The sequence below is a fragment of the Bombina bombina genome, chromosome 4 (genome assembly GCF_027579735.1).
Source record: "Bombina bombina isolate aBomBom1 chromosome 4, aBomBom1.pri, whole genome shotgun sequence".
Classification (NCBI taxonomy): domain Eukaryota; kingdom Metazoa; phylum Chordata; class Amphibia; order Anura; family Bombinatoridae; genus Bombina; species Bombina bombina.
The window spans coordinates 460,537,746-460,555,370 of record NC_069502.1 but is presented as its reverse complement, the minus strand read 5'-3'; the positions used below and the strand labels follow the sequence as shown (position 1 = coordinate 460,555,370).

Genomic DNA, 17,625 nt, shown 5'->3' with positions numbered 1-17,625 from the left:
TCCTCGGCCCGAGCATTCTTCCCAGCAGAACCCTGACTAAATTGTTGTTTTCCCGTATAACTGTCCCTCTTCCTACTGCAGTCATTGCCTGGATGGGTACCACTGCAATAAATACACACATGCCTAAAAAGGCATTGAGTACCCCTGTCGCATAGTCTCTCCTGGAAACGCCAGCATTCCCTGCCCCCTCTCTTTCGAAAGGGACGGTTTTGCTGACCAGGGCTAAATGATTTCACCGGCCCAGCACCCGTATTATCTAAGAGATCAAGATTGGACCATAGGTCCATCTCTTTCATCCCAAAAGTTAAAACCGAGTTTGCCTCCAACATTCTCCTAAATTGCGCATCGTACTGTCGCCACGCGGTACCTTTTCCCCTTTCATGGATGTCGTCAATGACCTCCATGTACTTAAGGATGTTAACAGCCTGGTCCGGATTGGCTTCTATGTAACAAGAAGCCAATACCCTAAAACACCTCATCCATTCTTGGTATGTTTCTGGCCTATGTATCTTCTTATCCCCTGTACCATCTTCCGCCATCTCCCTAACCTGGTACGCAGCCCTAGACAGCTCAAAGATTTTAACGTAGCGCCCCTCCCTAATTTTTTTCGCAATCCTAGGTTTTAAATGCGAATGCAGAGAACGAACTATGCAAGGATAAGTGTCAGCTGTACTCGCTACGCCGCCTTTCTTCCCTTTTTTACCTCCCCCAGGTGCTGCAACCGCCCCAGTATCAGCTATCTCCTTATCGCCAGTTGCTGCGCTGCGCACCTTCACATTTTTAGTTTTCCTGTCAACTAACTTCCTTATTTTTTTAAACAACTTGCGATGCCCCTCATCTCTTAGCCCCGTGGAACTGTCTGAGTCCCCTGAGCTAGATGAATCGTCCCCCCCTGTGTGTTGTGCAATAGCAGGCTCACCATTTCCTGATGCCGGTACCGTCCTGGCCTGCGTGGATCCAGAGGAACCTTCAACCACCTTCTCTCCTGCTGATGAGACTACCTCAGCTCTCTCCGTCCGCCTTGTGCCGCACTGCCACCAGCAACTCCAATCTCCTGCGCTTCACGAACAGCAACAGCAGCCTGTGGAACAAAATGAAAAGTGGGAGCAACACAGGGAGAAACAAGCTGCCCAGGGAGCCCCCCAGTCGCACCTCCCAACCCCCCAGATCCTGCAGACTGCCCCCCTGACAAATGCCTTGATATGAGCCTTTTTCTTAAACTTGCCATTAAATCCATATGCCCCACTTTTCTAACAGATCTCCCATGTACCGGGGTACAAACTGGCCCTAATGGCCCTTTATTTGCCGCCTGAATCCTATCAGATCTCCTACTAGGCTTATTTCTGCCTTTATTATTATTCATCCCCTTCTTGTTTCCCTTTGCCCTGCGAGTGACTGTCCCCCCGGCCCTCCCGTTCCCCCCTGTGGCTCCACCTACCTGCAACAAACCGCCCGCAGGGACCTGATGTGGCACAGAACTACCCGCGACCGCTCAAGCTCCCTCCATCGCCGCAATCTGAATGGATTGCGCAGGAGGTCCCAAGATGGCGACCGGATGTGCGGTGGGCGGAGCTAGAGCGGGCGCGCGCAACGGAGGATCCACTGCTCCAGAATCCCCACGAGGCTCTACATAACATGGCGCCTGAGGCCTACCCACCATCCCCCTCTGCCCGGAGACAAAAGGGGGGGATGGCGACGCGCTCCTGCTCCCCGGGGAAAAACTCATCTCCGGGGAGTACAGTAACACATCGGCTACAGATTGGTGAGCAACAGCCGGGTTCCGGTGAGGAACCGGCTGCCCCACAAACCCCCCATCCAGAGAAGTGCTAGCTAGGGAAAGCGTGGCCACACTAGGGACAGAGAAAATAACAGAAGAGGGAAAAGAGACAGGGGCATGAGAGGAAGCCAGCGGAGAAGCAGAAGACACAGAAACATTAGGGAAAAGGGTAGGAGCTGTAAAAACAGCAGAAGAAGAGACCGGTAGGGAAATAGAATATACAGGGCTAAAGGGAGAAGGAAAAGAAGAGCCCACAGACACAGAAACAGGCAGGGAACCAGCAAGTTCAGAAACAACAGGGATTACAGAAAAAGGCAGGGACATTTCACCACTGTCAGTAACCACACTCTTTTTCTTCCTTGCAGGGACATCCTCTTCTTCCACCAATCTTCGTGGGACCTTCGCAGACCGCTTGGACCTCTCCATGATGCAACCTGCAAGTCAAAAAACAGGTTAGTGGTTTACTTTCAGTTCTGCAGCTCTATTATTAGCTCTGAATCTCCACCCTCTCAAGCTCCCTCCCCCTGCTCTGCAGGGAACACTCCTATCTTTTTAACCCTATACCTGCTTTCCTTCCTTTCAAAAAATTACCAACTTGTTACATCCCTAATTAGGTATTCCACTTTCCTTATCTCTCCTCCACCAAACATTACAATTTGCACTATGCGTTCTGGTTGGTAGTGTTCTCCTGGCGTCCCCCACACCCAGATTATTTCATTAGACTGTCATGATTTATTACTCCAGTGCTCCATAGTCCAGGCTTGGTGGGATTTACACCAGCCAACACTTGGCATTCCACATGTTGATGTGAGGCTTGTGTACAGCTGCTTGGCCGTTTAAAGCCATTTCGTGAAGCATCCAACACATAGTTTTTATGCTGATTTTGCTTCCAGAGTCAGTTTGGAACTCTGTAATGAGAGATGCAACAAATGATAGGCAATTTATACAAACTTCAACACTCGGCAACTGCCCTTTTGGGTTTGCGTGGTTTACTACTGTGTGGATGGGCTATTGCTACTACATGCTTACACTTCAATAGCATTTACAGGTGATGATGGCAGAAATATCACAAACTGACTTGGGGCAAAGGTGGAATGGAATCATAAGACAGTGCCACGTATTTATATATAATTAAGAAGAAGAAGCACACACTTGCTCCAAAACATTACTACAATATATTTGTTGAGTGCTTTCTCTCTCACTCGTATTCTTTTATTTCACCTCTGTATACATGTTTGTGCAGATTGATATTTTGTAGATATATGTCTTTCTGCCTATTGTTAGGCTCTCTACATATTTCACTTCAGACCCTTTCATGATTTTATGGCACACACTCTTCTCCCTGTACTCAGAACTTTATATAATACTTTCACACACAGTGCTAGAATACAAGTGGAGCGCTAATTTATTGCGCTCCTGAAATGGGCAAATTCACCTGTTTATGGGCGCGTGATAAATAGCCAGCCATTACAAGTGGCTGGTAATTGCTACCGCAAGCTTGAGGTAGCAATAAGCACTTAAAAAATTAACCAGAGGTCAGACCTCTGGTTACATTTTAAAATTGCCCCCCAAATAAATTGTGTAGTGGCTATAATAAATTAAAAAATATTAGCATTTAAAAAAACAAAAACTGCACTAAGCAGTTTTTAGTGACCGGTGTGGGGTGTTAGAAAAAAACGGCACTGAAAAGTGCCTTTTCATTGCGGTCTATGGGATCTGCGTGTTCCCTGTAAATATATATGTATATATTCATATACATATATATTTATTTTTGCTGCCCATCACTGCGCGACTTAGCCCCTTTGCTGCTCTATTTTTCATGCCGTGTCCCACAGCATGAGAACAAGGCTTCTATTGAAGCCTATGGAAGCGTGCTCTATTGAGCGCAAAGCTTCCCAGCAAAGCAAATGCGCAATTTTGCGCTCCACTTGTAATCTGGCCCATAATATGTAAATTCTATTATATCAGATCACTTCTGATTCTGAACTATAGAGGAGAGGAAACAAAGTAATATCTATCTGCATGTAACATTTCATGAAGGTACTTTTCTCCAACATAGGTGTGTCCGGTCCACGGCGTCATCCTTACTTGTGGGATATTCTCTTCCCCAACAGGAAATGGCAAAGAGCCCAGCAAAGCTGGTCACATGATCCCTCCTAGGCTCCGCCTACCCCAGTCATTCTCTTTGCCGTTGTACAGGCAACATCTCCACGGAGATGGCTTAGAGTTTTTTAGTGTTTAACTGTAGTTTTTATTATTCAATCAAGAGTTTGTTATTTTAAAATAGTGCTGGTATGTACTATTTACTCTGAAACAGAAAAGAGATGAAGATTTCTGTTTGTATGAGGAAAATGATTTTAGCAACCGTTACTAAAATCCATGGCTGTTCCACACAGGACTGTTGAGAGGAATTAACTTCAGTTGGGGGAACAGTGAGCAGTCTTTTGCTGCTTGAGGTATGACACATTCTAACAAGACGATGTAATGCTGGAAGCTGTCATTTTCCCTATGGGATCCGGTAAGCCATTTTTATTCAGACAGTAAATAAGGGCTTCACAAGGGTTTATTAAGACTGTAGACATTTTCTGGGCTAAATCGATCATATTTACACATATTTAGCCTTGAGGAATCATTTAATCTGGGTATTTTTTGTAAAATAATATCGGCAGGCACTGTTTTAGACACTTTATTCTATAGGGGCTTTCCCTAATCATAGTCAGAGCCTCATTTTCGCGCCGGTATGGCGCACTTGTTTTTGAGAACAGCATGGCATGCAGCTGCATGTGTGTGGAGCTCTGATACATAGAAAAGTCTTTCTGAAGGCATCATTTGGTATCGTATTCCCCTTTGGGCTTGGTTGGGTCTCAGCAAAGCAGATTCCAGGGACTGTAAAGGGGTTAAATATAAAAACGGCTCCGGTTCCGTTATTTTAAGGGTTAAAGCTTCCAAATTTGGTGTGCAATACTTTTAAGGCTTTAAGACACTGTGGTGAAATTTTGGTGAATTTTGAACAATTCCTTCATACTTTTTCGCAATTGCAGTAATAAAGTGTGTTCAGTTTAAAATTTAAAGTGACAGTAACGGTTTTATTTTAAAACGTTTTTTGTGCTTTGTTATCAAGTTTATGCCTGTTTAACATGTCTGAACTACCAGATAGATTGTGTTCTGACTGTGGGGAAGCCAAGGTTCCTTCTCATTTAAATAGATGTGATTTATGTCATAAAAAATTTAGTAAAAATGATGCCCAAGATGATTCCTCAAGTGAGGGGAGTAAGCATGGTACTGCATCATCCCCTCCTTCGTCTACACCAGTCTTGCCCATACAGGAGGCCCCTAGTACATCTAGCGCGCCAATACTCCTTACTATGCAACAATTAACGGCTGTAATGGATAATTCTATCAAAAACATTTTAGCCAATATGCCCACTTATCAGCGAAAGCGCGACTGCTCTGTTTTAGAAAATACTGAAGAGCATGAGGACGCTGATGATATTGTTTCTGAAGGGCCCCTACACCAGTCTGAGGGGGCCAGGGAGGTTTTGTCTGAGGGAGAAATTTCAGATTCAGGAAAAATTTCTCAACAAGCTGAACCTGATGTGATTACTTTTAAATTTAAGTTGGAACATCTCCGCGCTCTACTTAAGGAGGTGTTATCCAATTTGGATGATTGTGATTATCTGGTCATTCCAGAAACACTATGTAAAATGGACAAGTTCCTAGAGGCCCCGGGGCCCCCCGAAGCTTTTCCTATATCCAAGCGGGTGGCGTACATTGTTAATAAAGAATGGGACAGGCCCGGTATACCTTTCGTACCTCCCCCCATATTTAAAAAATTGTTTCCTATAGTCGACCCCAGAAAGGACTTATGGCAGACAGTCCCCAAGGTCGAGGGGGCGGTTTCTACTCTAAACAAGCGCGCCACTATACCCATAGAACAGAGCTTTCCAAACTTTTCATGTTGGTGACACACTTTTTAGACCTACATCATTTCGCGACACGGTAATTAATTCAGTTGTATTAGCAAAAAGGATGTTAAACTAACTTGTTTTAAAATATACGGACACATACATAAATTATATAATAATATGTATTTACAAGTAACAGTATGTATGTGCAAGAATTAAAAAAAAGTTTAATAACACCAATAGCTACTTACTATTTTAATGGGATGTATGAGGTTGATGGGATGAACACAATTTCTGAATATTTGGTGGAATATTAGATAAAGACAATCACATTTCATCATCAAGCATTTTTAAGCTTCCACTTCCTATCCATATATCAAGAGCAGGAACAGCAATGCACTACTGGGAGTTAGCTGCAAAAAAAAACCTCTGACTTCAGCTCAGCGTTTAAGCTGCCGCCCTTAGAGCTCCGTGAGCCCTACTGACTACTGCCCGCGCTGCAAACACACTGCTGTCCCACTCACTGACTACACATGCAGTCACAAGCCAATTAAGGAGACTACACGTGCAGTCAGGAGCCAATGTGCCGCCAAAGCCGCCAATGGGAATAGTTTCAGTTCCCACTGAGCTGTGTTAATTGGTTAAGATGATCTGTGACCCACTAGGTATCAATCGTGTCAACCATGTGATATGCATAGCAGGCGGAAAGTCAGAAACCAAAAAAAAAAAAAAAAATTAAATTTAAAAAATATTGTGCTGAAGCAGGGACACACCTACACACTGCTGCCGACACACTAGTGTGTCCCGACACACAGTTTGGAAAGCACTGCCATAGAAGATAGTTGTGCTTTCCAAGATCCTTTGGATAAAAAATTAGAAGGTTTGCTAAAAAAGATGTTTGTTCAGCAAGGTTACCTTCTACAACCAATTGCATGCATTGTCCCTGTCACTACAGCCGCGTGTTTCTGGTTCGATGAGCTAGAAAAGGCGATTATTAGTAATTCTTCTTCTTATGAGGAGATTATGGACAGAATTCGTGCTCTTAAATTGGCTAATTCTTTCACCCTAGACGCCACCTTGCAATTGGCTAGGTTAGCGGCGAAAAATTCTGGGTTTGCTATTGTGGCGCGCAGAGCGCTTTGGTTAAAATCTTGGTCAGCGGATGCGTCTTCCAAGAACAAATTGCTTGACATTCCTTTCAAGGGGAAAACACTGTTTGGCCCTGACTTGAAAGAGATTATCTCTGATATCACTGGGAGCAAGGGCCACGCCCTTCCTCAGGATAGGTCTTTCAAGGCCAAAAATAAACCTAATTTTCGTCCCTTTCGCAGAAACGGACCAGCCCCAAGTGCTACGTCCTCTAAGCAGGAGGGTAATACTTCTCAAGCCAATCCAGCCTGGAGACCTATGCAAGGCTGGAACAAAGGAAAGCAGGCCAAGAAACCTGCCACTGCTCCCAAGACAGCATGAGATGCGGGCCCCCGATCCGGGACCGGATTTGGTGGGGGGCAGACTCTCTCTCTTCACTCAGGCTTGGGCAAGAGATGTTCTGGATCCTTGGGCGCTAGAAATAGTCTCCCAAGGTTATCTTCTGGAAGTGATTCATCCTGTTCCATTAAGAGAACGAGGGATGGGGTTCTACTCCAATCTGTTCGTAGTTCCCAAAAAAGAGGGAACGTTTAGACCAATCTTAGATCTCAAGATCCTAAACAAGTTTCTCAAGGTTCCATCGTCCAAAATGGAAACCATTCGAACAATCCTTCCATCCAGGAAGGTCAATTCTTGACCACGGTGGATTTAAAGGATGCGTATCTACATATTCCTGTCCACAAGGAACATCATCGGTTCCTAAGGTTCGCATTCCTGGACAAGCATTACCAGTTCGTGGCGCTTCCTTTCGGATTAGCCACTGCTCCAAGGATTTTCTCAAAGGTACTAGGGTCCCTGCTGGCGGTGCTAAGACCAAGGGGCATTGCTGTAGTACCTTACTTGGACGGCATTCTGATTCAAGCGTCGTCCCTTCCTCAAGCAAAGGCTCACACGGACATAGTCCTGGCCTTTCTCAGATCTCACGGATGGAAAGTGAACGTGGAAAAGAGTTCTCTATCTCCGTCGACAAGAGTTCCCTTCTTGGGAACAATAATAGACTCCTTAGAAATGAGGATTTTTCTGACAGAGACCAGAAAAACAAAACTTCTAAACTCTTGTCGGATACTTCATTCCGTTCCTCTTCCTTCCATAGCGCAGTGCATGGAAGTGATAGGTTTGATGGTAGCGGCAATGGACATAGTTCCTTTTGCGCGCATTCATCTAAGACCATTACAACTGTGTATGCTCAGTCAGTGGAATGGGGACTATACAGACTTGTCTCCGAAGATACAAGTAAATCAGAGGACCAGAGACTCACTCCGTTGGTGGCTGTCCCTGGACAACCTGTCACAAGGGGTGACCTCCCGCAGACCAGAGTGGGTCATTGTCACGACCGACGCCAGTCTGATGGGCTGGGGCGCGGTCTGGGGATCCCTGAAAGCTCAGGGTCTTTGGTCTCGGGAAGAATCTCTTCTACCGATAAATATTCTGGAACTGAGAGCGATATTCAATGCTCTCAAGGCTTGGCCTCAGCTAGCGAGGGCCAAGTTCATACGGTTTCAATCAGACAACATGACGACTGTTGCGTACATCAACCATCAGGGGGGAACAAGGAGTTCCCTGGCGATGGAAGAAGTGACCAGAATCATTCAATGGGCGGAGACTCGCTCCTGCCACCTGTCTGCAATCCACATCCCAGGAGTGGAAAATTGGGAAGCGGATTTTCTGAGTCGTCAGACATTGCATCCGGGGGAGTGGGAACTCCATCCGGAAATCTTTGCCCAAATCACTCAACTGTGGGGCATTCCAGACATGGATCTGATGGCCTCTCGTCAGAACTTCAAGGTTCCTTGCTACGGGTCCAGATCCAGGGATCCCAAGGCGACTCTAGTAGATGCACTAGTAGCACCTTGGACCTTCAAACTAGCCTATGTATTCCCGCCGTTTCCTCTCATCCCCAGGCTGGTAGCCAGGATCAATCAGGAGAGGGCGTCGGTGATCTTGATAGCTCCTGCGTGGCCACGCAGGACTTGGTATGCAGATCTGGTGAATATGTCATCGGCTCCACCATGGAAGCTACCTTTGAGACGAGACCTTCTTGTTCAAGGTCCGTTCGAACATCCGAATCTGGTCCCACTCCAGCTGACTGCTTGGAGATTGAACGCTTGATCTTATCAAAGCGAGGGTTCTCAGATTCTGTTATTGATACTCTTGTTCAGGCCAGAAAGCCTGTAACTAGAAAAATTTACCACAAAATTTGGAAAAAATATATCTGTTGGTGTGAATCTAAAGGATTCCCTTGGGACAAGGTTAAGATTCCTAAGAGTCTATCCTTCCTTCGAGAAGGATTGGAAAAAGGATTATCTGCAAGTTCCTTGATGGGACAGATTTCTGCCTTGTCTGTGTTACTTCACAAAAAGCTGGCAGCTGTGCCAGATGTTCAAGCCTTTGTTCAGGCTCTGGTTAGAATCAAGCCTGTTTACAAACCTTTGACTCCTCCTTGGAGTCTCAATTTAGTTCTTTCAGTTCTTCAGGGGGTTCCGTTTGAACCCTTACATTCCGTTGATATTAAGTTATTATCTTGGAAAGTTTTGTTTTTGGTTGCAATTTCTTCTGCTAGAAGAGTTTCAGAATTATCTGCTCTGCAGTGTTCTCCTCCTTATCTGGTGTTCCATGCAGATAAGGTGGTTTTACGTACTAAACCTGGTTTTCTTCCAAAAGTTGTTTCTAACAAAAACATTAACCAGGAGATAGTCGTGCCTTCTTTGTGTCCGAAACAGTTTCGAAGAAGGAACGTTTGTTGCACAATTTGGATGTTGTTCGCGCTCTAAAATTCTATTTAGATGCTACAAAGGATTTTAGACAAACATCTTCCTTGTTTGTTGTTTATTCTGGTAACAGGAGAGGTCAAAAAGCAACTTCTACCTCTCTCTCTTTTTGGATTAAAAGCATCATCAGATTGGCTTACGAGACTGCCGGACGGCAGCCTCCTGAAAGAATCACAGCTCATTCCACTAGGGCTGTGGCTTCCACATGGGCCTTCAAGAACGAGGCTTCTGTTGATCAGATATGTAGGGCAGCGACTTGGTCTTCACTGCACACTTTTACCAAATTTTACAAGTTTGATACTTTTGCTTCTTCTGAGGCTATTTTTTTGGGAGAAAGGTTTTGCAAGCCGTGGTGCCTTCCATTTAGGTGACCTGATTTGCTCCCTCCCTTCATCCGTGTCCTAAAGCTTTGGTATTGGTTCCCACAAGTAAGGATGACGCCGTGGACCGGACACACCTATGTTGGAGAAAACAGAATTTATGTTTACCTGATAAATTACTTTCTCCAACGGTGTGTCCGGTCCACGGCCCGCCCTGGTTTTTTAATCAGGTCTGATAATTTATTTTCTTTAACTACAGTCACCACGGTATCATATGGTTTCTCCTATGCAAATATTCCTCCTTAACGTCGGTCGAATGACTGGGGTAGGCGGAGCCTAGGAGGGATCATGTGACCAGCTTTGCTGGGCTCTTTGCCATTTCCTGTTGGGGAAGAGAATATCCCACAAGTAAGGATGACGCCGTGGACCGGACACACCGTTGGAGAAAGTAATTTATCAGGTAAACATAAATTCTGTTTGTTTTTTTTGCTGTACGTCAGACTAATAATTTTCCTTTCTTACATTAAAAAATACTTCTTTAACACTTAAAAATTCCAAAAATGTTCAACCAATTTACTAAAAACTTTCAGCATTCCCAAGCATTGAGTGTGTCCCAAAAACTTTTGTTCATCCAATCTAATGTTACAACCACCGGGAAAAACAAACTAACAAATAGTATTTAATGTTGACCAGTTCAGAACAAGAATAGAGTGTATACACTAACCAAGAGCTTCATAGTTTAATGGCATAATTTATACAGCTAAACATGTAGTGAAAAAATCATGCATAGATTTAAACCCAACAAAATATATTGGCCAAGATTACAAGTGGAGTGCAACTGATAACAGATAGCATGTTATTTTACTATCTGCCCTACACAATCAATAACATTTAACTGTGTGTTACAAGTTGTTTAACACATCTGATACATATATAGTGCACTTTATGCTTTAATGAATAGCACACAGTTTTAGTAGCATTGCACTCAGGGCCGCCATCAAGAGGTGACAGGAGTGACTGTAGTGATGGGCCCCATGGTCTCAGGGGGCCCTGTCCAGCCCCAACCACCAGAGCAGTGCTGCTGCAGGTGTTCTAAAGTAATGTGTCTACCCGTAGGAATGTGTATACCTCATCACTTCCGGTGACGTTTCTCAGCTGGTGGAGGTTTGTGGCGCTCACTGCGCCTGCGCTAGAGGCACAATCTCCTTACAACAGCTGAGCTGAATTGATGAGAATACGATAAATTATGTGGCACGCGCACGTTACTTATAACTCTGGAGCTAATAATATTATAGACTTAATAAACTGTAATAGGCGTCTCCCTTTTTGGTGAAATGGGTTAGTCCAGATCTGAGCATAGACTTGTGGTCTGCTGAGGATGAATATGTGATGGATACCCAGACAGATAAATATGTATGTGCGGACGTATGTGTAATGATCAGTACTCATCGTGCTGCAAATGCTTACTACACGTGCAAATATACAGATTTAGGTGACTATTGAAATCCTGGTGATCCATCAAACTGATGTTAGATACTGCTGTATAAAGTTTTCTAATAAATACAACACCCCCACCCCTCCTATGTATACAACTAATATGCACATTAAATCTGTATATTTGCACGTGTAGTAAGCATTTGCAGCACAATGAGTTTATTAAGTCTATAATATTATTAGCTCCAGAGTTATAAGTAACGTGTGCATGCCACATAATTGATCATATTCTCATCAGCTGTTGTAAGGAGTGTGGGCCTCTAGCGCATGCGCAGTGAGCGCCACAAACCTCCACCAGCTGACTGTACGTCACCGGAAGTGAAGTGGTAAACAAATTCCTATGGTAGACGGTTTAATTTAAGACACCGGCACTAACCGCCTCAGTGATTTGTGTAAGGGACAGCATGAGTAGGGACCTTGGGCTGCCTGGAGGGAGTGGGAGGCAAAAAATCGGGGGGTTGAAATCAGGGAGGTAAAAAAAATGTTCTTTGTGGCTGAGGGGTTTTGGCCGGTCCCTGACCGCCAGACTACCTAATCATGACTGTCACTTTTTCTGTTCACTCTGCCTACAAGGTCCCTACTCACCTACTGTCACTGACAGAGGGGCCTGGGTGAGTAGGGATTGCGCAGGCAGAAGGAACAAGAAGCTACACTCTGCTCTCCTGGGGAACCAGAGGGTTGTGGTTACAAGCTCAGGTCCCGACTGCCTCATGGAGAATAAGACCAGAGGCAAAGACTGGGAAAGAAAGAGCCTGCAGAAAGGGTGTTTACTAGTACCCAACCGCACACAGCACCCTGTACTACTGAGCACTGCGTTGCTAGACCTCAGTGTCAGAGAGAGTAGGGACCAGAGGGCAGCTAGGGGCTACAAGTTTAGAGGAGGGAACTGGACAGCATGGGAGACTCTAGTAGTGCTGGCTGTCACGCTCTACAAATACCTGATAATAATAATAATAACCACACATAAACAGTAGGGCTATGAGTCACTGTCGGGGTCAGCAACTGTTGCAGTAAATTTGGAGGTATTTTATTATTATTATACTTTATTTATGAAGCGCCAACATATTCTGCAGCGCTGTCCATGGATACAATTCATTTAAATAAATAATACAAGACTTGTAAGAGACAAGACAAAATTTACAAATACATACAGGAGGGATTGAGGGCCCTATTCCCGTGGGAACTTACAATCTAGAAGGTACTGTGCAGTAATATTGGAGTATTGGAGGTAGGCAGCTAACAGTAGTTATTCAAGGCAGGCTTATTTAAAGTAACAGCAGATTGCCCATCACACTACTAACACCAATGCTTTTTATACCATATGTCTTCAATTCTTATATATATAATATACGTGTGTGTGTGTGTGTATATATATATATATATATATATATATATATATATATATATATATGGGCCATAATAGTTGAAAAATTACATGCTATAATCTGTTAGAGTATGACATGTTTTGACTATCGACACCACTCTGCTGTGCATTTAATTCCTGACTCAGTTCTGCAACCAGTGCTGCTGACTGGATCAGCGGTGGGTTTAGCTTGGGACCGGCAGTGCACCACCTGTCCCAAGCAGAACATGTACTGTGTTAAACCCCTTTACAGGGGTTAAATACACAGTCAAGCAGGGTCGATAGTCAAATTAGATGCTCTAATGGATTATAAAGGCTATATTTATATTATATTTATTTGACTTTTAAGGCTCTTTAACATAGTACCCCTATTGCATCTTTATAAGTTTGCACTCCTTAACGTACCTTAAACTTGCAGTAAAACTAAAATGATAAGAAAAAATAAATAAAAAATCACAGACTATTGTGGAAAATGTATGGAAATAAGGATGTTGAGGCATATATGGCATGTAGAGTACAAGGATCAATTCAAGAGGTAGGATACTGGCAGAATACAGGAGGGTGATGTAAGTCAAATAATACCATAGTAGTTGTACAGGGAAAATAGAATATAAATAGCCAGTAAAGGCTTTTGTAGAACATGAAGGAAGAAACATTTTTTAGGCCAAGCTCAAGGCCTGTAAATACACAGGTTCCTTGTAGGGCAGTAGAATTTAAAAGGGAAATTGTGACTTTAAACTTACCTTAACACTTTTTTTGTTTAAGTTTGACCACTCATATATTTTTTTCAGCTTATCCACCAAATACAGAGAAGATGCAACACAAACATTCTGTTCCCCTTATCCAACATGTCCCACTTTTGACTCAGATGCCAACAAACTTACCGCCTGCAGGAATGTGGAATTATCCTCGTTCTCAATTACTACAACCATCGCTTTCTCCACATTTACATGGAATTCTGCCTGTGCCAGTTCAATATCGCCCACTGTGTCCAATAAACATAGACCCCTACAATATAGTTACATATCATAACTTCTTACCGATAAAAACAAATGAACCCTGCTCATCAACAGAGAGACTATTTTGCCCTGCAACAGGGCAGCTATATTGCCCAGAAACAGGGAGCTTTAGTCAACTTACCAACCTCCATTCTTTGTTTCATGTCTCACCTCCCCATGCTGCATCTGCCCAGCCTCCCGATGCTAAATCTAGCCAGCCTCCCGATGCTAAATCTAGCCAGCCTCCCAATGCTAAATCTAGCCAGCCTCCCGATGCTAAATCTAGCCAGCCTCCCGATGCTAAATCTAGCCAGCCTCCCGATGCTAAATCTACCCAGCCTCCCGATGCTAAATCTACCCAGCCTCCCAATGCTAAATCTACCCAGCCTCCCAAAGCTAAATCTACTCAGCCTCTCCAAGCTGAATCTACCCAGCCTCTCCAAGCTGAATCTACCCAGCCTCCCCAAGCTGAATCTACCCAGCCTTCCCAAGCGAAATCTACTCAGCCTCCCCAAGCTGAATCTACCCAGCCTTCCCAAGCTAAATCTGCCCAGTCTTCCCAAGCTATAATGACACAGCCTCCCCAGGCTATATTTACCCAGCCTTCCCAAGCTAAAGCTACCCAGCCTCCCCAAGCTAAAACTACACAGCCACTCCAAGCTAAATCTGTCGAGCCTTCCAATGCTAAATCTACCCATCCACCCCAAGCTAAATCTGCCCAGCCTTCCCAATCTAAATCTACCCAGCCTCCCCAAGCTATATCTACCCAGCCTCCCCAAGCTAAATCTACTCAGCCTCCCCAAGCTGAATCTACCCAGCCTTCCCAAGCGAAATCTACTCAGCCTCCCCAAGCTGAATCTACCCAGCCTTCCCAAGCTAAATCTGCTCAGTATTCCCAAGCTATAATTACACAGCCTCCCCAGGCTATATTTACCCAGCCTTCCCAAGCTAAATCCACCCAGTCTTCCCAAGCTAATTCTACCCAGCCTCTCCAAGCTAAATTTACACAGCCTCTCCAAGTTAAAGTTACCCAGGCTCCCCAAGCTAAAGCTACACAGCCTCCCCAAGCTAAATCTACACAGCCACTCCAAGCTAAAGCTGTCCAGCCTTCCCAAGCTAAATCTACACAGCCTCTCCAAGCTAAATCTACACAGCCTCTCCAAGCTAAAGCTCCCCAGGCTCCCCAAGCTAAAGCTACCCAGGCTCCCCAAGCTAAATCTACACAGCCACCTCAAGCTAAAGCTGTCCAGCCTTCCAAAGCTAAATCTCCCCATCCTCCCCAAGCTAAATCTCCCCAGCCTTCCCAAGCTGAATCTACACAGCCTAAAAAAGCTATATTTACCCAGCCTCCCCAAGCTAAATCTACTCAGCCTCCCCAAGCTGAATCTACCCAGCATTCCCAAGCTAAATCTGCCCAATCTTCCCAAGCTATAATTACCCAGCCTCCCCAGGCTATATTTACCCAGTCTTCCCAAGCTAAATCCACCCAGTCCTCCCAAGCTAATTCTACCCAGCCTCTTCAAGCTAAATCTACACAGCCTCCCCAAGCTAAAGCTACCCAGCCTCTCCAAGCTAAAGCTACCCAGCCTCCCAAAGCTACATCTACACAGCCTCCCCAAGCTAAATCTACACAGCCACTCCAAGTTAAATATGTCCAGCCTTCCCAAGCTAAATCTACCCATCTTCCCCAAGCTAAATCTGCCCAGCCTTCCCAAGCTAAATCTGCTCAGCCTCCCAAAGCTAAATTTGCCCAGCCTTCCCAAGCTAAATGTGTCAAGTCTTCCAATGCTAAATCTGCCCAGCCTTTGCGAGCTAAATCTGTCAAGGTTCCCCATGCTAAATCTATGCAGCCTCTCAAAGCTAAATCTGCCAAGCCTCCTCATTTAAAATCTACTCAGCCTCCCCATGCTAAATCTGTCCAGCCTCCAAAAGCTAAATCTGTCCAGCCTCCGGAAGCTAAATCTGCCCAGCCCACCCATGCTAAATCTGCCCAGCGCTCCCACACTAAATCTGACATAGCTTCACATAATACAAATCAAAAACATATACAACCTCAGAAAAATACACTACATATCAAAGATGATTATACACTTTTTTTAAATGCTGATTTGAGAGTGAACTCTAGTGATGGAAAGCATGAAAAAAGATGCAACTGTTTGAAATGCAGGAGAACAAAACCAAAAAAAGGGAAAGATCTGAAAATGTCCAGGAAACCCAGAAATAACCTTAAAGCACATATTTTTAATAAAGACTTTAATCTGTGCAAAAATCAAATAATGAGCTACATGGTGCATGAAATAATTCATAAAACATTTAAGAGGACCCATGATGGGAATCTGTCACCATCAGAGCTTCATACATTTTTGAACTCAGGCCAGTGGTGGAGAAAAGACCAGCCATGGACTATGCGCATGAAGGAGACAGCAATATGTAAGTACAGGAAGCTGAAGCTTGAGAAGGAAAATCAAAGTGTTAAAATAGCAGACTGGGATTTCCTTATGCACCCTGAGAAGGCTTGGCTGGCAGGTCTTGTAAGGATGGCCACAAAGACACATAGCAAAGAAAGCTGGCCATTGCTGGTGAAGTGTCTACACAAACATCCAAACAGCACTCTGCGCCATGCCTGCAAACACCGCTCCTTTTGTTTGACTTGGCATGAGGGGTCCTACAACCTGAAATCTGACCATGAAAACTATACTGAGTTACAGTGTCTCATGGCTATCACTGGAAGAGTATACGCAGAGCTTCTGGTTCATACAAACAAGGAGACCTTGATTCTACCTGTGTGGTTTGATTTTGAATGTTGGGATCAGACAGAAGTCAAATTGGAGAGATTCTACATGGAGACTGTGATGCCAATTTTAAAAAATAAAGAGGCCTGCGATCAAAAAAAGATCAAATCACTGACACCTCCCTTTACTGACTTATTGCAGGAATCTGCAACACTTTACACTCACTAAAATACTGTAAGAACTGTGATGTGAATGATGCAATAATCAAGTTTTCAGTCATTCAAGTGGCGTATCTAGGTTTGTGCTCCCCTAGGCACACAGAATTCTGCTGCTCACTGGACTATAAATAACTAGAAAGAGACAATTAGAACCTTAAGACAATGTTAACAATCACATAGGTTTCTAAAAGTGTTCCTAAGAACCGACAGTGCTTGAAAAATAATTGTGTTTTTACATATTATATTATTTTCGGTGTCTACATGTTTTTTTCTTTCTAATACTTGACTTATGTAGTGACTTGTGAATGTTTGAAAAAATAAATTTAAATAGAAGAAAGAATGTTACCTTTAGCATTTGTCTTACATTTCCTTATTTTGGCTGTGACATTTTCCCGAAAAAAAAAAAACATTAAAAAAATTTGATTGTTTAATCCCAAAGATTTATACTATAAGTATTATTTTTTTTTTCATGATTCAGATAGAGCATGCAACTATAAGCAACTTTCTAATTTACTCCTATTATCCTAAGCTTACATTCCTGCTTTTTTAAATAAAGATACCAAGAGAACAATGAAAAATTGATAATAGGAGTAAATTAGAAAGTTGATTATAATTGCTTGCTCTATCTGAATCATGAAAGAAAAAAATTGTGTTCATATCCCTTTAATTCAAATGAGACATTCAAAATATGGTGATGTAACTTTCATTTGAAACAACAAATGTTAAGTGCAAATTCAAATACATTTTTAACAAATCATTTTGGCCTTTTGTTTGTTTTTTTGTTGTGTTTTTTTTTAATTTTATTATTATTTAAAATACATCTAAACATATCCCTATCACTTAAAATACTGATGGTTTACTATGTAATTTCTTGCAAATGTTCAAGCCTATTTGGCAAATT

General features: G+C 43.5%; 1 protein-coding gene across 1 annotated transcript in view; it reads left to right on the top strand.

Annotated features, from left to right (window-relative positions):
* Nucleotides 1-17,481, top strand: part of LOC128656430 (neurofilament heavy polypeptide-like) — a 30,252-nt gene extending 12,771 nt beyond the window's left edge. Inside the window, exons 2-3 of the mRNA XM_053710335.1 lie at nt 2,143-2,229; nt 13,568-17,481. Coding sequence (XP_053566310.1) covers nt 2,202-2,229; nt 13,568-16,734 — 3,195 coding nt within the window. The 5' untranslated portion in view covers nt 2,143-2,201 and the 3' untranslated portion in view covers nt 16,735-17,481. The remainder of the gene's footprint in view (nt 1-2,142; nt 2,230-13,567) is intronic.
* Nucleotides 17,482-17,625: the final 144 nt, after the last annotated feature.